Genomic DNA, 25893 nt, shown 5'->3' with positions numbered 1-25893 from the left:
ATTCTTTTTTTTTTCCTAACAATTTCTGCCATTTAAAAAAAAATTTTAGGGGAGTTTGGAAAATGGTAGCACAGGAGGATCCTGAACTCGCCTTCTCCCACAGACACAACAAATCTACAACTACTTGTGGAACAACTTCCTCTGAGAGAGATCTGGAACCTGGATAAAAAGAACCTCCCGAACAAGGACAACACAGTCAGGGGTGGAAGAGGTAGAGATACAGATCTGCTAAGGAAAAAACCACATTCTAGCCTTAGTGCTTCATGGTCAGGAGTGATCTCAAAGGTACAGAGGTTCTCCTGGAGGGGAAGGGGGATATGGGCTCCATGTCAGGCATCCCAGCCCTTAGATTTAGCACAACAGACATGAAATCCCATATTACCTAGCTTTGCTAGCTTTGAAAACCAAGAGGAATACACCCAGGAAAACTATAGAACTTCACAAAGAAAAACCTGCTATTAAAAGCCCATGCAAAGAATCACCTGACCCAGAAACCAGCACAAAAACACCAGGTAGAAAAGTACATAGCCCATTAGTAAACAAGACTCACTTACTAAGCTCAGAGCACATCTCAGAGAGGCAGGAGATGGTGGGGATCACTCCCCTAGGGACTGAGACCTGGCGGCAGCCATTACTGTGACCTTGTTCAGTAGCATTGACATAGATGCTAGCAGTCGCCATTGGACTCCTTCCTCTAGCCTGTTAGCGCAGGTGTCTGCCCACCTAACAGAGCACCCAAGGCAATCAAGCGCAGCAGGGCAGCAGACAGCTTGCCCCAGGGACTGGCTCCACCCACAAGCAAACCTGTGCTGAACTTGTGAGCCAACAACAGCAGTGGGGCCAGTAGGTCTGTGTCAACGGGGCGTGTGTGGGTCCATGGTGGCGTGGTTTGTAGGCAGATTTATGCCACTGGCCATTGCAAAGAGCCACACAGGGGATGTGCCCTGCCTTCAAACACCTAAAATGATTGTGTGCTGCTGCACCTGGGGCCAGCTCCAGCCATCTACACTCCTGAGGCAGCTATGTAACCAGGGCAGCATAGCTAGATGTGGCAAGAGGCCTGCCCCACACAAAAGAGAGCTCACCACAGCCACTTGCCACAGAGAGCCACACCAGAGGACTGCAACCCCCAAGCCTAGCAACCAGCCACATTGGGGGCCTGACTCACTTAGCAGTACAACAGCAGTAGTTGTGTGTTATTAAACCTCACAGCCAGCTGTGCTGGGGCTTGTCCTGCCCAACAGAGTGACCATAGCAGCAACACATGGCCGAGGCTTACAACCAGCCAGCCCAGGAGCCAGCCTAGCCTACTCATGTGCCCACAGCAATAGCAACACTGCCACAATAGAGGGTATACACAGCCCACATGGGTGAGGAGAAGGGAGCAGGTTGCTGGGTTCAAAAAGGCACTTCTCACATAAGGCCATAATACCAAGATCAGGAGAGATACCTGATCTATCTAACACATAAATAAAAGCACAGAGAAGTAGAAAAAATGAGGCGACAAAGCAATATGTTCCAAATAAGTGAGCCAGGACAAATCCTCAGAAAAAGAACTAAATGAAACAGAGACAAACAATCTACCTGAAAAAAGAACAAAAACTAATATTCGTAAGGATGCTCACTGATCTTGGGAGAACAACAGACGAGCACAGTGAGAACTTCAACAAAGAATTGGAAAACAAAAAAAAGAACCAATCAGAACTGAAAAATACAATAATGGAAATGAAAAATTCGCTAGAAGGAATCAACAGCAGAGGAGATGACACAGAGGAACAGATCAGCAATGAGGACGAAAGAGTAGAAGAAATCACCCAAGTTGAACAACAAAAAAAGAAAAACAAATTAAAAGGAACAAGGACAGTCTAAGGGACCTCTGGGACAACATCAAGCAAACTAACATCCACATTGTAAGTGTCCCAGAAGAGAAGTGACATACAAAGGGGCAGAGAACTTCTTTGAAGAAATAATAGCTGAAAATGTCACTAACCTGGGGAAGGAAACAGACATCCAGGTAAAGGAAGACAGAGAGAAACAAACGAGATGAACCCAAAGAGGCACACATCAAGAAGCATTATAATTAAAATGACAAGAATTAAAGAGAGAATCCTAAAAGCTGCAAGAGAAAAGCATCAAGTTACACACAAAGAAATCCCATAAGGTTATTAGCTGACTTCTCAACAGAAACTTTATAGGCTAGAAGGGAGTGGTATGATATATTTAGAGTGAAATGAAAAAACCTAAGCCAAGAATACTCTATCCAGCAAGGTTATAATTCAGAATGGAAGAAGAGAGAGAGAGTTTTCCAGATAAGCAAAAAGGACAGAAGTTTATCACCACTAAACTGGCCTTACAAGAAATGTTAAAGACATGGATTGAAATGAATTAATATAGTTAAAATGTCCATACTTCCTAAAGCAACCCACAGATTCAATGCAAGCCCTATCCAAGTCCCAATGATTTTTGATGAAATAGGACAAAGAATCCTAAAATTTACATGGAACAACCAAATACCCTGAATAGCCAAAGCAATCCTGAGAAAAAGAACAAAGCTGAAGGTATCATACTCCCTGATTTCAAAATATACTACAAAGCTATGGAAAGCAAAACAGCACGGCATTGACACAAAAACACACACAGATCAACAGAACAGAATCAAGAGCCCAAAAATAAACCCAGACATCTATGGACAGCTCATCTTTAACAAAGGAGCCAAGAACATACAATGGAGAAAGGAAAGTCTCTTCAATAAATGGTATTGGGAAAACTATACAGCCCCATGCAGAAGAATGAAAGTAGACCATTATCTCACATCATACACAAAAATTAACTCAAAATGGATTAAAGTCTTGAATGCAAGACCTGAAACCATAAAACTCCTAGAAGAAAACATAGGCAGTACACTCTTCAACATCAGTCTTAGCAGTATCTTTTTGAATATCATGTCTCCCCAGGCTACAGAAACAAAAGAAAAAATAAACAAATGGGACTACATCAAACTAACAAGCTTCTGCATAGCAAAGGAAACCATCAACAAAATGAAAAGACAACCTAACAACTGGGAGAAGATATTAGCAAATCACATATCCAATAAGGGGTTAATATCCAAAATATACAAAGAACTCACACAACTCAACAACAAAAAAACATACAACCCAACTAAAAAATGGGCAAAGGATCTGAACAGACATTCTCCCAAAGAAGATATACAGATGGCCAACAGGCACATGAAAAGATAGTCAACATCACTAATTATTAGGTAGATGCAAATCAAAACTACAACGAAATATCACCTCAGGCCCATCAGAATGGCTATTATTAAAAAGACAAGAAATAACAAGGTTGGAGAGGATGTGGAGAAAAGGGAACCCTCATACACTGCTAGTGGGAATGTAAACTGGTGCAGATACTATGGAAAATGGTATGGAGATTCCTCAAAAACTTAAGAATAGATCTACCAAATGATACTATTCCACTTCCAGGTATTTACCCAAAGAGCACGAAAACATGAATGTGTAAAGATACTTGCACTTCTATGTTCACTGCAGCACTATTCACAATAGCCAAGACTGGGAAACAATCTAAGTACCCACCAACAGATGAACAGATAAAGAAGATGTGGAGTGTATGTATACACACACACACACACACGCACACAGAGAATGGAATACTACTCAGCCATAAAAAGATGAAACCTTGCCATTTGCAACAACATGGATGGACCTTGAGGGTATTATGCTAAGTGAAATAAATCAGATGGAGAGACTCAAACACTGCATGATTTCACTCTTTTGTGGAAGATAAAATCAACAATGACAAACAAACACGTACATACAGAGATTAGATTGGTGGTTACCAGAGGGGAAGGGAGAGGGAGGAGGGTGAAAGGAATAATAGGGCACACGTGTATGGCGACGGATTGACGGATGGTAATCAGTCTTTATGTGGTGAACGTGATGTAGCCTACATAGAAATCAAAATATAATGATGTATATCTGAAATTTATATATGTTACAAACCAGTGTTACTACAATAAAAAAGAGAAAAGAATCACGAAAATAAACATATAATTACAAATTTGTAAAAATATAAATTTTAACTCATTTTGAAATTGCTTTATGTATGATTAAGTTACTCAAGGAAAATTAGTCTTTGCTTTGTGTCATACTACGTATGTCTTCAGCCCAAAATTAAAAGTCAATTTAATCAACTATTTCATTCACAAGGTTTTCAGCACCAAGTCACTCTTGACTATTACTAAAAATAAATTTCATGCCCAATGTAATCTTCTCTCCTATCAAGGATATGACTTAAGATCTAAAGGAACCTTTCCAAAATAGAGGACTATCTAAACTTCTAAAATATTTGGCATAATATTACCAGACCCAGAACAAGGATGCAGTCATTCCCATTACTACTGAAGGGACCCCTCACCAACAGTTTCCTTGGTATATTACTGATTTTCTCAGCTTCCTACACAAGAGACAGGGTGTACAGCTACTTACAAGCCTGGAAAATTAGCAAGGCTTAATAGATTATAAACAGGATAATGAAGAATTACGAGGGTAAATAGGTGGTATAAGCCTATTCCTAAGCTTTTGAAGGACAATTTGGCAATGGTTATTCAAAGACTTTAAATATTAATATGCCCTTTTATACAGAAATTCCACATTTAAGAATGTATCCTAAGAAGTCATTCCAGATACGCAAAAATATTTAGCTATACGTATTTTCACCTCCAATGTTGATAAGAGAAAACAAAGTTTTTAAAGCAACATTCTAAAATTTCATATAAAATTAAATAAATTACAGACTATCATTAAAAATGATTTTGGGATACATTTAGTGACACAGAAAGATGACAAGACCATCTTTAGAAAATACCTGTATTTTCCACAACAATGCATTATTTAACTTAAAAAAGTTAAAATGTCAAAAAGATAGTGCTGAATGCATAAAAACATGAAAATGATCTCAAAAATCTAAGAGAATTAAGTGTTAAAGGAAAAAAGAATGTTACATAACATTATGTACATTGTGATATATTTTAGAAAAACATTAGTTCTGCTTCTTACTTTTCCTTAATTTGTATGACCAAAGTTTATTCTGTTTGACTTCAAAGACTATCCTATAATTACAGATATGAGTTTTTAAATGTAACATGCACATCAAATTCACAACAAAAGTCGAAATCCAAAAAGATGAGGTAAGAGCTAACTCAGCAAAAGCTTTAGGTACTTTTCTAGAAAGAAAGGACAATATACTAAAAAGGAAATCTAATTTGTTAATTATTCTTACAGGCTGCGAGCATTAGCCACATTAGCACACACAGTCACAGATACCACTCATATTATCATAGCTCTGTCTCTAACAGCTAGGAATTCAATATTGACAAATGAAGGTACAAAGAAGTTACATACCCGACATTCTTGTTTTCACAAACCCATGCTGCCCTCTTCTGGATACTTTTGGAGATTATGTGACAATACAAATTTAACAAGATACAATAAATGAAAAGTAATTATTTTTTAATGACTCTATTAAAAACTCAGCCTATATGCTCACACAGAGAAACATATGTATTGTTGGCACTAAATTTATTTTGAAATATTTTCCAAAAATTCTGTTCTGAATAAAGTTCTAGCAGCAGCAAAAAGCTCTGATAATCTAATCATCCATACCAATGAGGGAAATAAATATTAAATACATATTTACCAAAGGTAAATAAAACACGACCCTTAAAGAAGTCACAGTTTTTGTTCCCTTCCATACTCATTCCCCTCACTCCCAAAAGCAAAGCAGAATCTGAATTTGGTACTTCTCTCTCCAGCTCAATTTTAATTATTTTACTACCTATACATGTACCCATAAATACATAGTATGGATTTGTGTTTTTAAGATGTACATAAACGGTATCAAACTGTATTAAACACACAAATGTTCCATGTCTCAGGCTGTACTTCTAATGCAGCAACTGCCAATCAACTCAGGAAATGTGGACAGCTTCATGCAAAGATATCAGTACAATTCTAAAGGTAAGAAATACTCTACTGGGTCACTAGTGTTATTTTTAAATTTTTGAACTTTCATTCTTATCAATAATATCTATCTGGTTTATTAAGGGAAATGTTTTTTAAAGCACTTGATATTTTCTAATTATTTTCTGAAGATATTTTTCAAAGTCTTGTTTCTTTCTCTGAAAGTAAAATATGTGGAAATAAGAGAAAACATTCCTGGGTCTTGGAGAGTGGACTCCTTTATGCCAGAAGGAGGAGAAGGTAAAATAAGCTGGCAGGGAGGTGAAGAGAAGAGGTCAGATCATTCTCATCAGTAACTACATAATCCTAACGCTACAGATTTAGAGGAAGTTTTCTGCTGCAGCCCTCCAAAAGACTTAAATAGAAGCCTTCCCTCTCGATAGCTCTCTTCCTCAGACTCCCAGGCATTTCGCGCACTCTTTTGGCCTCCCCTAGCTTAGAGTTCAGATTTTGGAAATTCATCCAAGCCTACCTGACAGCTATTCAAATCTAGAAAGCATTCTATCCCTAATCACTCTGCGCTGTTTATATTTCTCAGTTATTAGAATAAGATTAAACTAGAATGCTATAGTTTTGAAGTATTAAAACATTAGTATAGAAAACTTCTGAAGGACTAAGATATTGCACTGAGAGTTAAGGGAGCCACATAGCTGAAGAACAGGAGGGAAAAGGAAACTTGCTTTTCATTAATAACCTTTAATACCTTTTGCATTCTATATACCTATTTATAAATTTTTTTTTTTTTAAGGATTAGCACCTGGGCTAACAACTGTTGCCAATCTTTTTTTTTTTCCCTCTGCTTTATTTCCCAAACCCCCCTGGTGCATAGTTGTATATCTTAGTTGCAGGTCCTTCTAGTTGTGGGATGTGGGACATCGCCTCAACGTGGCCTGACGAGCGGTGCCATGGCCGCGCCCAGGATCGGAACCCTGGGCTGCCGCAGCGGAGGGCGCGAACTTAAACACTCGGCCACGGAGCCAGCCCCTATAAAATATTTTAAGACACTATACTAAATAATATTATAAGTGCAGATAAAAACTTAATAAGTCACTTAAAATTTTAGAAAGTCTGTTTTTAAAGACTTTTCTAAAAAGTCTTCTATATGAGATTTGAAATGGCAATTTAATAATAACATAAAGGTTCCAGCTTAAAATTGAATCCCATTAAAACTGCCTAAGAACTATCACAACTGAATAGCAATATATGAGGTCAAAACTAATTTAAAAAAAGCAAAAAACACAACTTGGAATGACAAATAAAAATGCTATAGGACTTTATATTATATAATTCAAATACTGTTTAAGCAAATAGCTTTATTCAGTTTCCTTTCATATGTATATGCATCTTTCATATGTATATGCAGTACACGTATATGTATCTTTCATATGTATATACAGTACATGTATCTGTACCTTTTATATATATAGTACATGTGTGTGTATGCTTTATATGTATATACAGTACACATATATGTATGTTTCATATGTATAGGTAGTACACAGATATGTATCTTTCATACGTATATGGAGCACATGTATATGTGTCCTTCATATGTATATATAGTAAATGTATATGTATCTTTCATATGTATATATATAGTACATTTTATCAAGAAACCAAACCACCAAAAAGAAAAAAACCTCAAACTGAATTTTTTTCCTCTACATTCCATAATCTTAAGAAAAAACAGAAATAGCCAATAACCTAATACTAGAGATCTCAAAACTACAAGTTCCAGCACTCCTCACGAAGTCAATATACATACAAATCTCAGGATTTTTTGAGAAGTTTACCAAGCTCCTTGTTCCTCTGAGTATCTATGACATGTCTCTGCCCTTATCCTGGTACCGAAGCATTCTGTTAATATCTCTCCTTTATCATTTACACTCGGCCTTGTAGGAGACTCATTTAAATACTTGCCTGCTCTTCCTCCTAAAATGTAAGCTTATACTTCTTGGAACACTGAAATACATTACTTAGCAGATAGTAACTCTGGCCTCAAAAAACCTTCTGAACTGTTCTCAATAACCCTTTGGCATGACACAGTCCTAAATTACTTCAACATTTCATATCTCAAAGGATATCTTCAGGAAAATTTTTAACTTTCTTACTACATTTTAATTCTTTAAAATAATCTGCATCATATAAAAGGTAAATCTCAGTTAACCAGACTATTCAGTGAATCAAACTCAACTTCAAAGCACTTTGTCTAAATGGATTTTTACTATTTTGGGAAAAAAATTAAAATTCCTCTAAAAAATGAAAAAAACAAACACCTTTAACATAAAATAAAAATACAATCTATTCAATTTAGGTACTCTATATTTAGCAATATTTACCATCTATGAACATGTCAAATTTTTTAAATAATTAAAACTCCCATTAATAAAAGAATAGAGAAATAGTTTATTAAAAATAAAATATATAGAGCCACTGAGTCTGGCACTAAGTTAATGTTAATCTATAGCAAGAATTTGGAAAGATTTCAGGTAGAAAGATGTGTTAAAAAGAAACAACGGCCCAAAATGGAGTCACTTGTGCTAAGCAAACCAAGACTTAATACCTGACCTAAGTGCAGTTACAACCTTCCCCAGGAATACAGTATTAACTGGTCAGTGGGCAAGACTCTGGTCAGCATCAATGAGGTAATCCCTTCCATCCTCCAAAGGAAGAGGAGGTAACCTGCCACATGGACTCCTTCTGCCCCCATTGGTAGGTTACCCAAGCATAAAATAATCTTTTTTGTTAAAAATCTTTCCCTTTCTGTAGCCCTTTTGAGCTCCTACCTACTTCCTACATGGGATGAATCATTCAGTAAAGCCAAGAAGATATTTAAAATTTACTCAGTCGAATTTTTTTAATTTAACAGATGCTAAAATAGCACAAAAATGAAGGAGTGGGGAAAGAAAGAATGACAAAGAAACACCCAGATGGTAGAAAACTAAGTACATCTTATTTGTCTACTGAGACATGCATACAAAGTCGTGAAAGAGTGTACAGTCGGTCCTCAGAGCTCATCTCCAGCTGCGGCATCTTTTCCACCCAGCAGACAGGAGTTCATTGTTTCTTCACTGTCTACTCAAGCTAGGAGACAAACTGATTTTGCTTAGTACTTTTTTTTAACAACCTCCTATATTTCAGTAAACATGAAATGACTACAAAATAAGAAAGGAAAAAATCATCAACCTTATACATTCTTTATTATAATTTAAGTAATTGTTAAAATACAACTAACATTACTCTGTTTTAGTATATCTTTTCCTGAAAAAAAATGCAGTAAGTCAAAACTTAACTTCTGAATCTACCTAAGATAAAAACCAAAACTCTAGCCAAAAAAGCAGACGAAATTCTTTCAGTATGTATCTTTAATCATTAGGTTTAGTAAGTATTTATAATCTTCCAACCACCAGATCACAACTTTAAAATAAAAATATTTTATGCTAAAAGAAAATGAATGACACTGGATCAATTTATAAGAGGGACAATTCAAGCACTAGAACAAGCATATGGTGCCATTAACTTTAATCTCAGCAAAACAGTCATCTGCCAAACATTCAGCAAACATCAAATTCTTAGCCTTTTATTAATCAGTTTGGCTCTTGGATCTTCAAACACATTAGCTGATGTACCTAAAAATGAACAGGTTATTAACAAGGCAGTCATTATTTACTTATTAAATTATCACAAACCTAAACGTGAATTTCTTTGTCTTAATCAGTACTTTTGAATGTCAATTGAAAACAAGAAAAATCTCCATTGTTGAGCCTCTAATAAGTAAATTATAAGTCATACATTATTTTCCAAGTTCTGGACTTCCTTGTCTGTGTCTCTCTTCTTTACATTCCCCAGGCAACTAGCACCTTTTGGCCTGCCCCTAGTCTAGTAAGGAGCCCATTCTCTATCTAGTTGCATATATGTCTATGAGGCAGTTTTTTAATCAATACAAATTATTTTTAAACGCAATTAGTCAAAAACTTTTTATTAAATATTCACTTGAAATTCTTTAAAAAGAAACCAGAAAATGCTCTCATACAAACATATAAGCTACAAAACGTATATATTAACATCGTTCAAAAAGAAAACATGGCCTTAATGTAAACCACTCCAAACTTTCCTTTTACTCATATTTGTAACTTAAAAAATATATTACTCTAATATTTTAAAAGTTTTATTCTTATAAAACCAAAAATCAGCCAAATCAGAAATGGTTGTTCTAAACTAGTAAAAAATAATCAATTTCAGAATAAAAAAATTAGATATTTCACCAAATTTTTGAAAATTCTCATGTTTCACTATGGGGCATAACTACCGTAAAATGAAGTTCAGGACAGGGGTTGTAACAGTGTTATAACTTATGAGTGCAATTACGATGATACCTATTTCACTAAAATAAACATAAAATTGTTATTTAAATAAACACGTAGCAATTTTTCGCAGAGATGAAGATAAGAAACTAATAACCAAATAGGAAAGAAAGGAAAAGGCAGGAATAAAAAAAGAAGTAAGAGAATGATTAAGAACCTGAATTTTCAAATCTGGCAAAAAAAACAAAAAGAGAGACAGTGGTACTAGGACTTCCTACACCACCACCAATATCAAATCAAACAAAATCTAGCACTGGCAGAACACGGAAATAAAACACATTATCAGGAAGATTAAGTAAGGAAGCAGAAAGGCCAAGGAAAATTACTTGGGTTTTGAAATGAGACACCTTGTGAACATGGTATCAGATATACGAGTAAAGTGTTTTCCATTTCAGTAAGGCCATAACTGGTGACAATGAATGGGTCATGAGAAGCATGAATGTGCATGCAAGAAGATAGTGTGTTTGTGTACACACATCCGTGCGTGAATGTTGGGGAATGGTTGATTATGCACACAAAGGCGGCTAATCACATGAACAAGTTCACGATTAACAAACAGTGAAAGAAATTATGAGCCCATTATTTACTAGTCCTAAGCCCTCCTAAAATCTCATATTTCTAAAATTATTAAGCGTTTTACTTGACATCATGGCCTGCCTTTCACACGTCACTAAGAAATGAACCTGCATCCACAAAGGTATGTACAAAATTTTCCAAAGTCATTATCAGTGACTGTTATACTTTCCCTTGTCACAATAATTGTTTATTTAAAGACACTCTATTTACATGTATTCTACCTTTACCAAAGTAAATGTTCACTATCTTTTTGCTCAGATGGAGCTGAAAATAATGAGATTGTAGAATGTCTCTGGAGATGTTTCAACTATTTTAAAACAAAATTGAAACTTCCATAAACACATTCTAAACTGCTACTATGTTTCAGGGACAAGCCATGCTATTTAGGAGATAATAAAAGGAAAAAACACTATGTGCATCTTTTATTTCTTTGTGCCAAACAGGAAATAATAACTTTACCTAAATATTATATGTCACCATTATTTAGTTATTTTGTTTGTTTGTTTTGGTTTTTTGAGGAAGATTAGCCCTGAGCTAACATCCACCACCAATCCTCTTCTTTTTGCTGAGGAAGATTGGCCCTGAGCTAACATTTGTGCCTATCTTCCTCTATTTTATATGTGGGAATGCCTGAAGAAGTGCGTAGGTCTGCTCCTGGGATCCAAACTGGCACACAATGGGCTGCCGAAGCAGAGCACTCGAACTTAACCGCTAAGCCACTGGGCTGATCCTATTTAGTGTTAAAATTGAAAAGGTTTAGTTTATTGTCTTGTCACAGTTCTTTTGTCACAGTTTAATTCTCTTGTGAGAGTTTCTTTAAATTACTCTAGATTCCATTTATATTAAGCCTGAGAGCAACATAATTCAGCTCTACTATAGCGAAATAATACTTTATGATCAACTTACACTACAGTTTTCAGGTGGAACTAGAAGTTGAGTAATCTCGCCACCATGTACACAGAAGATATGTTTCATTTCTCCGGAAAATATGTCCCAAATTATGACTGAAAAATCCACACCTCCAGATATCAGATATCTTTGATCATAACGAGCTGAGACCTGATGAGGATATAGCAAACATGTGACCTTGTTCCGATGACCACGAAGTGTTCTGTGAGGTGGCCAACCTGTGAATGAGGTTTTGGATTTAAAATGGGAATATTAAAGTCTTATAAAGTTCAACAAATAAAAGTAAACATGAATTATCAGAATAGCTATAAATTTTATTATAGAAAAGACTTCTAATTTTATCCTATAGAACTGCTCTGTCCAATACAGTAGCTACCAGCCACGTGAGACTTTTGAGCACTTGACATGTGCTTTAGCACATTTCAAAGACTTAGAAAAGACTTAGCACAAAAAAGTCATACAAAACATCTCATTAGGAATTTTTATACTGATTACAAGTTGAAATGAAAACAGTTTTGCTATATCAAGTTAAATAAAATATATTATTAAAATTAATTTCACCTGCTTCATTCTTATTTTTTTAATATGGCTATTAGAAAGTCACATATATTGTTACATATATATATTTCCACTGGACAGCACTGTTCTAAAAGATTACCAATATTACTGATAATAAGGTAATTATTTAGTAAACTATAGAGATAACTAATAAATGGAACTATGAACATATATCAAAGATAAAACTGGACATTTCTGTATTTATAGTCATTACATGGTATTTATTCCAATAATAGCCACTAAGTATTTTATTGTCTGCACATTCAATTCTATCAACTACATAGCATACTAACAACTATATTGACTCATCATTTGCTAAAAACACTGAATGAGGTCATTGTCAATATCACGGTTACAGATCTCTCGGAACACTTTAGACATTGGTAGATCTCAAGTATACCTCTTCGGAGCATGTGTTCCCCTTGTAGCAGCTGTACTATGGCTGTCTGTGTAGCAGGTACAATAATGATGCTTCCATCTTCACGGCCACAAACAAGCCGTCCATGTGCTGGTATGTACACACTTGCAGTTACTTTAAGAGGTTCTTTACTATTGGGAATCACACTCAGTTGATCTATAATTCCAGCAGGACAGGGATTCAGTTTATCAAATGCCTCTTGCAAACTAATAGAAGTAGTCATTTCCAGCCCTGTGGAGGTTTTGTTTTGTATGAAAGAAAAACATTTGTGCATGTCAGAAAAAAAATTAAACATATTAAAATAAATGTGTCTATAGTTGATTCAGTAATATACCAAAGAATGATAATTGTCATCAACTATAATTCTAAGATGAAAATGACATGTACATTATAAACTTGTTATTCAGTGGTTGGTATTTAGGTTGTTAAATTAAAAGAATTAAGAAATTGCTGCACATAATTTACTATTACCTTCTTCACCTTCCTGCTTATTAGGTGTGTCCGATATGTTCCAAATATTCAATCTCCCAGATGAATCACCCTGAATTAACAGTTTATGGAAGTATTCCCTCCCTCCATAGAAGAACCGAGTGACAGGAGGACAAATTAGCAACTGCCAAAAAAAAGAAATTGTTCAAATTTCTTTAGCTATCTTTTTAATCAAAATAGTTCACACATTAACATTTTTTCAGACAAGGATGTTAGTTAAGTACTTTGCCTGAGTACCAGAATTAAAAAAAATGTTTATAGCATGAGTATTCAACAGTATTTTAATATAATTTTGTAGCATTAATGTACATATCAACTAATACTCAAATCCAGTGTAACACAAACATTCAAAGAAATGAAAGCTACATTTACAGTCTTTCTCTAGAATTAGCATTTATATTCTTTTTCTCTGCTTTATAAAAACCGATTACTCACATAACAATGCAACTTATTTGTCTGTTATTAAAGAATAATACAAAGATATACCACTCTTTACCAAAAAGAAAGGTCTCCACTTATAAGGTCAAAAGGGAAGAATTCACTAATCGTAGCCTTTTGCCATTCCTGATTAAGCACTAAGAATAGCAGCAAAATTACACCAGCTTGGACAACTAGAGGACTCCATTTTTTAATTAGTATATTTTTCAACTAACAGCATGACATTTTCCTTGGTCACATTTACATAATTAATATGAACCTCACCTGATATGTTAGCTATAAACTACAGGAACAAAAAACCATTCTTACGGTCTTGTGAATATTTTCACTTTTAAAACAAATTAGTTTTCTGCTAAGAACTTGTGCTTTCAGTGAGATCACTTATTTGAAAATACTGAATAGTGGTGGACTCCTAAAACTAAAGTTTAGATTATTAATTCACAAATACTTGAAAATTAAACCATAGAATCTTATCCTGAAAAGCAGTAAAAAGTAGGCTTCAGTTTTGACAATCATAGTTAACATAGTTATCATATTTGATATTAGTTGTTTCCTAAAGAGCAGAGAAACTATATATAATAAGCATAATCAATTATTTGATTTAACTTAAAGTCTGAAAATTACTAAAAGTTTTAATTGATAAACAACATGCTTAACAAGGAAAACTTACTACAGTAGCTGGAGTAACCAACATTCCATATTTCAATGTGTATCTCACACCACATAATACATATATTTTAATTTAAAATGTATTGGTTGCTGATATTTAAAGAAATAGGATATGTATTTGTTTTGTTTTACATTTTTTTTTACACAAGTCATTATTCCTTAGTTTAACTGGAAGTGATCATCTAGTTTGAACAGCAAGAAGTAGGAGTTTAAGTTAAGAGAATAAAGGACAGATTATAGAGGCTCTCCATTGTACACAGATGTATAAATTCTGTATATTCAAAATATTCATAGAAAAAAACAATTCCTTTCCCCTTATCATCGCTCCACATAAACATGGAACACAATGTTCAGAATAAAAAGCTGTGTAAACCCAGAATATAAGTCAAGGAAACTATTTCCAAAACCAAAGCTTCTTTCCTAAAGCTCAAAGAATACAGAGTTGAAAACCCAGTATTAAGTGCTGTTGCATTTCAACTTTAACCTGATATTAAGCAGGTTTTTAAAAATCCTAATAAACTTTTTATAGCAAAAAAACTTCTTGCCTAATGATTTAAATCACTACAGGATTTGGGGGAGATACTGCAATGCCTTAAGTAATGAATTATTATTAGTCAGCATTAGTACATGATTATCTTTGCTCTTCTAAAATTACATCTGTCTATGTTTACAACTGCATGAGAGTACAAAATAAATTTACACCATCTATATGAATTTTAACAAAAAGTCATTTCCACTATGTAATCACAATAAGATCATTTGTGCTCTGAGAGAAAAGTGTATGCTATAGTATAGGCATACTACATGTTTAAGACATGCAAATTTTAAAGCTGTGTTTATTAGTGACTATGTCAAAATGTTTTACAACACCTAATACAGTGCCTTGAATTGTACTAATCTTTCAAATAGTTATCTACCAAAAGACACTAATAAATATAGTTGCGAAAATTTTCACTGTAACTACCAATTATAAATGATACCTAAAGAATTTTACCTCTTTATCTGTTCGATCCAAAAGACTATGTTGTACAGGAGGAATTAAATTTTCAACTGCTTTCCCCACATCGCTGCGGAATGAATCACTAGCTGGAAGGCAACTGAAAATGAGAAAAATACAACATTCAACTCAATTAAAATACAGTCATGCGCCACACAATGGCATTTTGGTCAATGACAGACTGCATGTATGACAATGGTCCATGAGTATATATATATAGACAATATAACATGAGTATCATACAGCCTAGGTGTGTAGCAGGCTATACCATCTAGGTTTGTGTAAGTACACTCTATGATGTACGCATGACGAAATTACCTAACGACACATTTCTCAGAAAGTACCCCAGTTGTTAAGCAACACCTGACAGTACTGACATTAAATATTATATCACACAATATGATGAGGTTTTTTTGACAATGAACAAAATATGGATTTTTAAATTATAGTTAATTTAATATAGGCACTAAAAAATTAATGGTATTAAAATATCTTACTTCAAATAAAAATCCACTTAATTTTTGTACTTATAAGTTAAACTGTAATTACAAATCTAACTTAATAAGTTCTGAAGCTTTTTACCTAAATTAAATATTTATACTTTATACATTTTCATACTTTCAGGTTATATCGCAAATTCGGAATCCTTTGCTTTTGATTAAAGTCCTACTTTAGTATTGATTGAATACCTGGCAGGTAGTTTATAAATATAACTTTGCCCATTTTCAGTCCAAATGATTACTTTATCTGCGGATACAAAGTCACCTCCAGTCCATGCCTGTCCATTTTCACTCGGACCTGAACACAACAGGGAATAGTCTCCAGCATCAAATACCTACAAGAAATAAGAAATTCACAATATAGTCCATGGTAGTGTCCTTTAAGTAAGATACAGCCACATTTCAACCAAAAAAAGCCAAAAACTTCTGGAAATATATTTAATAAACTCAGGACTTTAAAGTTGGCTACCTCAGTTAAAGACATTTTGTCAGTGATCACTGGGGCACAGGCACCTTCCAAGGGAAAACACAACTAGGTCCCCAGCTGCATGCAGCCTCCAGTGGTCAGGCAGTGACCCTGACAGGCGGAGCAGGGGTGCTCCTCTACACAGGGAGAGGAATTCCTAGCCTTTCTTATCTAAAGGGAGAGTGCTGCACCAAAGAATGACAAGTTACAGGGAGCCAACCTCTAGAAGGCATGGTTATGACCCCTGTTTTATTTCTATGCCCAGTAACAATGTTTCTAACAATAAACTCTGACACCAGAATGTCTCTTTGTTAATAGAGGAATTAACTTACTTTACCTTATTTCATCAATGTACTAAAATACTGTAAATAGGAACTTAGACTCAGTTTTATTATTTAATAATTCTCACATATAAAAGTCAAGTCCCTAAAATTTCATCAGCCACACAGGCTGCTGACCTTCTGGGACCTTACACTTCTAAGGCACACCAAAGTTTACAACATACCTTTACAATCATTATCTCGTATGAATCACTGCAGGTGGCTGGCAGGCAAGTATTGCTAACCCATTTTATATATAGAAAACCGACACAAATAAGGGTTACATCATGCTCAAGGTCATATGTCCAGTAAGTGATAAAGCTAGGACTACAAATCCTGATCTTATAATGTCTAGCAGAATTTTTCTATCACTTTCAATATTTGATAAAAGTGCATTCTATATTGCCAGAAAATTTCCCTAGAAGGAATGAGTAATTCAATGGCCAAGAGTTTTTATTCTACTTTTCTTTAAAGAAAAAGCAATGAAGTTGTTTGTACAGAGCATTGAAATTAGAACAAATCCTAGCTTTTTTACTATGACTTGCTACAATATTTATCATATATAACATTAGCACTACAAGAATAGCCAAGACAAGTCCAAGAAAGAATGAAGGGAGACCAGCCCTCCAGCCCCATTATCTATTAATACAAATTATAAAGCTATAGAAAATAAAGCAATACAATATTAATGCATAAATGGACAAATCAACAAGTCCAGAAACAGATTCCCCTAATACAGGAATATGGTATATTATAAAGGCACAATTGAAAAATGAATTATCCAACAAACGGCATCAGGAACTGGAGGGGTCAATCTGGAATAAAAATAAAATTGGATCTACATCTCACAGTTTATACAGAATAAATTCCAGATTAAAGATTCAAAAGTATATAAGGTAAAATTATACAAACATTAGGAAAAAATAAAAGATTTAAAAAAAAATCTCAGCTGTGGTGAGCCTTTTAGAACACGTCACAAATTGTTTTAGAAACCATAAAATAAAAGATGTCCATTTAACCATTTTAAAACTGAAAACTTCTTTCTGACAATAAATATCTGAAAAAGTCATTCTGGTGAGTTGTAGTACTATTTCAGAGTTGCTTTAACATGCATTGCTCTGATTAATGAAGCTGAGCATCTTTCTACACATTTATTGGCCATCTGGCTTTCCTCTTTTATGAAATGTTTTTGTCCATCTTCCTATGGGTTGTCTGTGTTTTTCTTCTTGATTTCTGGGAGTTGGTTTTTTATAAATACTAGATGAGTGCCTCATCATATGTGTATCACTACCATCTCTCACTCTGTGGGTTGCCTCTCATTCTTGTGTGTGCATTTAAGAAAAGGACCACTGCTAGCTTTTCCTCTCTAATCTTATTCCAAAGCAGTGGCAATGGCAAGGATGCGGTTGAAGATGCTGCTGCCCTAGTCATGCCTTTTCCTACACTGCCCCGCCCCTCTGAAGAAGTAGAAAGTGGCGGTAATGAGAGTGGCTGCCACAGTCAGACTGCCCGAGCTTTACTCCAGCAACTCCACTACCACTTGTATAATCTTAGTCAAGTTATTTATCCCCCCAATGCCTCAGTTGCCTTATCTGCAAAATGGGGAAAGGAACAATTCCCACTGTGGTAGGCAGCCTCTAAGATTGCCCCACTGATCCCTGACTCCTGGTATTCACACCCTATAATGCTCTCCCTTGAGTGTAGGCTGGATTATGTGACTGTTTCTAGAGAACAAAATATGGCAGAGGTGACGAGATCTCAGTTCCAGGATTAGATAGATCTTGGTTACATCTTCTCTTGCTCACTTACTCTGAGAGAAGAGAACTCCCATGCTGTGAGTTGCTCTATGCAGAGGTCGACACGGCAAGGAACTAATGTCTCCAGCCAACAGCCAAGAGGGCCTGTGGCCTGCCAACCAACCACCAAGTAAGCAAGCTTGGAAGAAGATCCAACCCCCATTGAACCTTACGATGAGACTGTAATCCCAGCCAACACGTTGACTGCAGCCTGTGAGAGACCCTGAGCCAGAAGTACCCAGCTAAGCCATGCCCAGATCCCTGACCTACAGATGGGGTGGTGATACACGTGTCAGATGGGTGATGATATGTTTGTTGTTTGCAACTGCTAAGTTTTGGAGTAATCTATTATGCAGGATTAGATAACTAACACAATTCCCCTTAGAGAGTTGTGAAGATTAAAAGAAATAATACATGGAAAGCTTTGAAAAACACGCTAGGCATAGAGCAAGTGGTCAAAACATGGCGGCTCTTCTTCTATTACCGAAATATTAAAGTCTGACAACATGGAAGTAACATACTCCTTCCACCACTAGCTCTGAAGGAATGGAGGAAGACCTTCCCAACTCCAGGAACTCAGAACAGAGCGGCAATTGGGAATAATAACAACCTACAAAGATACGTCAACCTGCAGAAAACTCACCACCACTGCTTATGCTGTACTGACAAGATAATGACTGAAATAGTAGCAAAAGGTAGAAATGAAGATCAGTAGAATAACAGTCATTAACTGAATCATTCTATAAACCAAAAGAAAAAAGACAACTACATATAGTCAAATCTCAACACCTCAAAGTATGATATCAGAATCACACATGAATTCCGAATGGTTAAAATATTCTTGTACCAAGCTCTTCCTTACAATTATCTTCGGAAGCCTCATAAACCAACATCTTGAAGGGTAAAAATACAGCTTCTTACTTTTGTAGTTATCTTACCCTCCAATATTTGGAGCACACAACCAAAAGTGACCTTTGTGTGAATGCACAAAAAGAGATGCTTTGGCAATTCTGACAATAAATTGGTTTGGATTCCTCCTCAAATATTGGCTCAGTATCCTGAAAAGAGAAAGAAAAACTTTAGGAATGGCTTGGCTGTCAATTAATATTATCACATAATGATAAAGAAAATAAATGAAACAAAGACATCACTTGATACGTTCATCATGTTAACCCCTCACATGAGAACCAAGGTATAAACTCTGAAAACATCTGGCCACTACATCTTTGCTACAAAGCTCCTTAACGTTAAAATACTGATGAGAATCAGACTGTCACCAATCTGGTAACAACAGATGAGAAAAGTTTGAGTAAATGCGAATTTTCGTAGCTATAATTGCTTTTGGGTTTAAAAAGAAAAAAACTGGCCAATCCCTCTCCTTTCCCCCAGATTCAACGTTTAAAAATTTCCCAGCTGAAGAGATTTGCATCAATATTGTCAGAAAAATTGACCTGCCTTTCTTACTGATAAAAAGTAACAAGGAACTCATGCCCAAAGAACAGAGAGAGAAGACTAAAACTGAAATTGGCCTTATATAGTTTTTGCGGTGGTTTGCTTTATTTTTTCTCTCAAGCAAACTACCTCTTAACGTTAAACAGAGGCAGCTGAGGAAAGTCCCACCTCTTCCATGTTTCTCTACTTTATATCCTGTGAAACATGTTTCGCTATTTCATATCCTTGGTAGAGCAGATGACTACCATCAAAAATGAAAAAAATAAAGCACTTACAGACACAGTGTACTAGGGGATCTTCTAGACTATACCAATAAGGCTATCAAAAGGGAAAAGCTTTTTCCTTCCCCTTTAAGAAAAAAAAGGAAGGGGCATAGCATTACTAAATTTGTGTGTGTGTGTGTGCGCGTGTGTGCGTGTGGAAGATTGGCCCTGAGCCAACATCTGTTGCCGATCCTCCTCTTTTTGCTTGAGGAACATTGTCGCTGAGCTAACATCTGTGTCAATCCTCCTCTATTTTATTTGGGATGCTACTATAGCATGGCCTGACAAGTGGTGCTACGTCCGCACCCAGGATCTGAACCTGTGAACCCCAGGCCACTGAAACGGAGTGTGCGCAAACCCAACAACTCCACGACCAGGCCAGCCCCTAAAATTTAAGACTTCATAAGAAGAAAAACAGAGAAATCACTTCCAGTCTCATTTGTCTCACCTGCATGCCACTTACTTCAGAGGTAACAATCCACACCTTCAAGATGCCTGTCACTGAGAGTGCCACCACAGTGTCCTCTAAGTCGAGAATGAACAAGAAGTCAAGGTTACAAACACAATATGCTTTCTTTCTAAACAGTAACATGGTTCGCTTTAATGAAATTGAATAACAGTATGTTTTACAACTGGCATAAAAACACAACTCAATATTTCATGAAATAACAGAAACCAGATTTTGAAACATAATAAAGATGACCAAAAATTTGGAATGCAAAGAAAAGTTGTTTCTAGCTACTTGAACTTACTTTTTTTATTTCTAATCAACAAGTTTTTAATAATTTCAAATGTTCTTGATCATTATGTTAACAAAGAACTTTTATTCTTCAAAATTCACAACTTTTAATTTTTTATCATGGATGAGCACACCCAATTCATTTCTTCAAGGCATGCATTTCCCTCATTCCCACCTACCTTATCTGCCTTCTAGACATTTTATTGCACACTGGACTCTTCATAGATTGTGATCAAGAGAAAGATGCAATATAAAACCTAAATTCATAAGCTTCCAGTAAGGGAGCAGTCGCAGCTCCACGGTAATATAGGTGAACTCTGAGAGGAGGGACATGAGAAAGCAGTCTAACGCAGGCTCCAGAGTGAGAAGGGTGTGTGCTAAGATCACATTTTCCTCACTAATGAACCATGAACTGCGGATAACTTAACTTAGCTATCTTAAATTCAATTTGCTTATCTGTAAGCAAATATAAATGTATAGCAACAGTACCTACCTTCTGGGTTGTTATAAGAATTAAGACACACCACAGGTATAGCATTCGACATATCAATAAAGACGAGTTATTACTCTTATTAAAAAGATTTGTTTGCTATCTTTAAGTAAAAACCTTGTTGTATTACATAGTTCCCCAGGCAATGTAAGGCACTGGAATGCACTGATTACAATTCCATGATCCTGCACAGAGAAGTTATAACAACTGCTCATAAACTGTCAATTACAATAAAAATTTAAAAATATCAATACATCTAAAATTTTCAAATAGCCACAGACTAGAATATGGTAAATGCAGATTAAAAATTGTATACATTTGCAACATTATATACTGATAACATTTAGAATTGTATGCAAAGCACAAAAGTTTTCATCAAAGTTATACTCTATGCTGTTCAGACCAGTGTGTACATGTATATCTCATAAATGGAAATAGTGTGAAAATTCAAAATGAGCAAACTGCTTTCACAAATGTAGTCCTTTTTTTCAAGAAAATATTGATTGTAATTAAGATTAAAGGTGAACATGCTGATAATGATTCCCTATTGCCTGGAAATTAAAGTTGTGTCTCATTTCACTGTTATGCTCAGGAATAAAGCAGTAATTCTCTATTATGCATGAAAACCCTCTCCTTGAGAAAGTCCCACATTAAAGAAGCCTGCTTAATTTTATTTCACCACACATCTCCTAACTATATTTGACGATAGAAACCTTCTTTTTCACTAATACCATTACAAACTTCAGAACCAATGCTCTGAACAGAGAACAGCCCTGTGGAAATGCTGCAAGTCCATCCACCCTACTTCCATAGTCACTGCTTTAGTTCAAATCTGCACCACTCTCAGCTGGGCTATTAAAATAATCTCCAAACTTGCTTTGCTCCCATCTAAACCTTTCTCAACAATGCCACCAAAGTGATGTTTAAAACCTAAGTCCCTTCAAGCATTTCTACCAGTGACAGCCATCATCTACAGTAGGGACCAGCCAACTACAGCTCATCAATCAAATCCAGCTCACTGGCTGTTTTTTACAAATAAAGTTTTATTAGAACACAGACAGGCTCTTTTATTTTGCATTGCCTATGGCTGCTTTTGTGCTATGTCAGCAGAGTTGCGTAGTTGAAACACAGACTGTACGGCCTGCAAAGCCTTTATGGTACAGGTCTACCAACCCTGATCTACAGGATGAAATCCAAGTTCCCCAGCTGGCACACAAGGCCCTTCATGATCTGTCCCCTGCCAACTTTGCCAACGTCATATGTTCCTAATTCCTTCCCTCAAACTATTTGGCCCTGAAAACAGGTATTTTAGTTTCCCCTCACATACCTAGACTAGTATTAATGCTTTAGGTCCTGTGTACAAACCATTTTCTTGGCCAGAAACATCCTGATCCCTATGTCTGCCAAACGAATTCCTCCTCACTTTTCAAATCCTAGATTTTGTCTAATCTGGGCAGCCTTCCAACTTGTCCTCAAGCCCCTTTACTGTATTCGTTAATTCCAGCCTCTCTCTACTTCTCTACCTTGTTACACTTTACATCCTGAACTGCCATTTGTTTACATATGATGCTCCCTTTTTAGAATTCGAGTTCTTTCAGTAGTTCAATCTTCTGAAGATAGCAGGCACTCAATAAATATTTGTTGAATGGCTGTTGAGTAAAAAGCTATGTGCTGATTTCCAGAAAATCACCCACATACTCTAAGACTGCCAAAAGCTAGTGATCTATTCCGTGGAATGGAGATAATGTAACACGTTAAATCGTAATTCAATCAAAGATTCCTTTATGAAGGTAGAAACAGACCATAAATTATTAGAGTAGTTATTTCTTAAATAGAAGAATATAACCAAATATATTAACATATGATACATTATAGAACTCTACAGCAAACTAACCATTAAGTCATGGTGCAGCAGTTCCTAAAGGGCACCACACACTGACCTTGTGTTCGGTGGGATCGAATAATGCTCATGGAGCTAATCCAGTCTGGAGATATCTTTGAGACTAAGGAGTATAACACCTCAAGGCTGGTGGCATCCACAACAAGGATTTCAGGATAATGGCCATAGCATAAAAGCCTTCCTTCTCTCTGGTTTCCAACAGAGAACTGGTAGAACTAAAAGGAAAAAAGATTTTTAAATGTTCTCCTTTACTTTAGATACTTGATTTGCATGCATTCATCAAGCTTATTATGATGCTCAATTTCTTCAATAATATTTCCAGACATGTACTATATGGTACCTATTATATATGTCTATGTATACACATAAACACACATCAAGTTACATTAATATTTCAAAATATCTAACAAAAATTATTCTTTTCTTAACATCTTACCCTCCCTTTTGAACTACTTTGGAGCAGAATTCCTAATTCTTTTTTATCCTCCTGGAACATCTAAAACAGGACCGTTGAATGAATTAATAAGACACCCGAATAAAATCAGCTTCACAAATCAAAGCAAAGGTTACTCAAGTGGGTCACAAAAATAATATGAATTTTAGATGAATGGGAACAGGTCAGTATAGGCTTATAATTACTAGTTATGACCAAATAAAATTTAGAAGTAAAGATGATTGCTATTCAAACATATTATAATCAGAAGTAAATTCTGATTAATCTAAGTGTGTTATTTGAGACTAGAGTATGAGACAACTATTTAAACCATCCTTATAGTGCACATTTAGACTATGTGGGAAAAAGGGGAAGAACCAATACAATCAGGTACTACGCGTTACTCATGCCACAAATAACTAAGAGGATAAGATGGGTTTCCATCAACCAAAGAGTAAAGGAAGAATAACTATCAAAACAAGACCAACAATTTACCAAAGCACCTGTCTTCCAAAAACATAAGTGACTTTCTTAGTGGGATGATTCTCCTAGAGGATTTTTAGAAGGCGATGAAATCCAACACCCAGACTACTACTTCCCAAGGGATTGGACCTTATCTGAATCATGTGAGGGCAAGCTAGATACAGCACAAAGGGCAATGCTGTAACTACTCCTCAACTGGGGAAATAACTAAGAAACCTGGCTCCAGTCTGCTCCCACACTCATCAGTCCTGTTCTTACAGCTCAACACTGTATGTGATGGAAGACAATCTTTTCTCAACTATGGAGTACCCTGTATAAGAAGGAATACAACTTCTTAAACATAAGCATTGATTATGCAGAGCATTTACTAAGTACAAGGTAGCACCACTAAAACTCCAAAAGAGGGAGGGTCTACTAAAATGCAGATACCACAGACTGCAGGGGGTAGATCCAAAAACACAACACACAACCTGGAGGTCTCAGGGATCGCCAGACACTCATAGCGTGACACAGGTCGCCTTGACCCATACAAGGGAGGAATGTGTCAAGGAGTAAAAGATGGGTGCAGAGAAGCAAACTTCATCAACATTCATCAGACACCAGCCAGGAAAGATGTGTGCATGGCAGTCACTAGAGAAAAGCTCTCTCCTGAGGGCAGGGCTACTTCATTAGACCTGCCTGACTACACGCCTCTCACTGTTGCTTTAAAGTTATACTCCCAAACGATGTTCTGCTTTAGCTTCTAAGACACTTTGATAACGGCAAAAAAGGTATCCTGAATGGAGAAATAAGTTTCCCAAATATTAAAAAGAGATGCCCTCATGTAATAATTTAGTAAGTTGGCATTTCCTTGTGATTTCACTTAAGTGCCAATGTCACCAAGGTTTATGATTTCTATGTATATTAAAAAACAACCTGCTTCTGGACGTGCGAGGCTGAGGATCACACAAAGAACGACTGTCACACATTAGTGCATCTACCAAAAAGTATCTTCTGCTTAGAGATGGCTGCCAATCTAAATGCAGAGGGCCTAATACAGGATCTGATAAATAGTAGGCACTGAAAATATGTTGAATAAATAAAGATAATTTTTCCTAAAATATAAACCAAAAGTTTTTAAATCATAAAATTATACATTGGTCAAAATACTTATATGCAATGAGTTCGAGACATTTATATATAATTTTTCAATTAAAATAAATTATAAAGTCAAAGACTCTACATAATTTTATTAGTTCTTTTCTCCTTATAAACCTGGATGATCCTTCATATGATAAAAAATAAATAATATATGCCCTTTAAACAGAAAGCATACACCCTAACAGCATTAAAGAAGTTATTTTTAAAAGGCCTTTGCCAGGGCAAGAAATAATCACTAAAGACCTATATCACACTCAATACCACCTCCCCACAAACATTTTTCATTGTTTTCCTAATTTGTGTTAGCACAGAAGGTTTTCTTCCTCAACAAATGATTTTATTTGTTCTAAGGGAGGCAGCATGACATAACGGAAAGAACACAGTCCCTAGAGTCAGATAAACCTGATTTGGGATCCTGGCGCCATGAATGACTCACTGAGAGACGGGGGCAAGTC

The 25893-nt window shown here is 35.7% G+C and overlaps 1 protein-coding gene across 27 annotated transcripts in view; it reads right to left on the bottom strand.

Moving 5' to 3' along the window:
• WDR7 (WD repeat domain 7) overlaps positions 1-25893 on the bottom strand; it is a 355090-nt gene that overhangs the window by 291355 nt on the left and 37842 nt on the right. For 15 of the 27 annotated variants that reach the window (XM_070627699.1, XM_070627700.1, XM_070627703.1 and 12 more), the window contains 8 exons: positions 23423-23597; positions 20702-20778; positions 19477-19596; positions 16146-16291; positions 15454-15556; positions 13335-13476; positions 12846-13094; positions 11885-12105 (listed from right to left, as the gene is read on the bottom strand). In XM_070627699.1, the coding sequence (XP_070483800.1) occupies positions 11885-12105; positions 12846-13094; positions 13335-13476; positions 15454-15556; positions 16146-16291; positions 19477-19596; positions 20702-20778; positions 23423-23597 (1233 nt within the window). The remainder of the gene's footprint in view (positions 1-11884; positions 12106-12845; positions 13095-13334; positions 13477-15453; positions 15557-16145; positions 16292-19476; positions 19597-20701; positions 20779-23422; positions 23598-25893) is intronic. The other 12 variants (XM_070627705.1, XM_070627715.1, XM_070627696.1 and 9 more) reach the window with 1 other exon arrangement.

Source organism: Equus przewalskii, chromosome 7 (assembly GCF_037783145.1).
Source record: "Equus przewalskii isolate Varuska chromosome 7, EquPr2, whole genome shotgun sequence".
Taxonomy (NCBI): Eukaryota; Metazoa; Chordata; class Mammalia; order Perissodactyla; family Equidae; genus Equus; species Equus przewalskii.
This window is presented reverse-complemented; position numbering and strand designations above follow the sequence as displayed.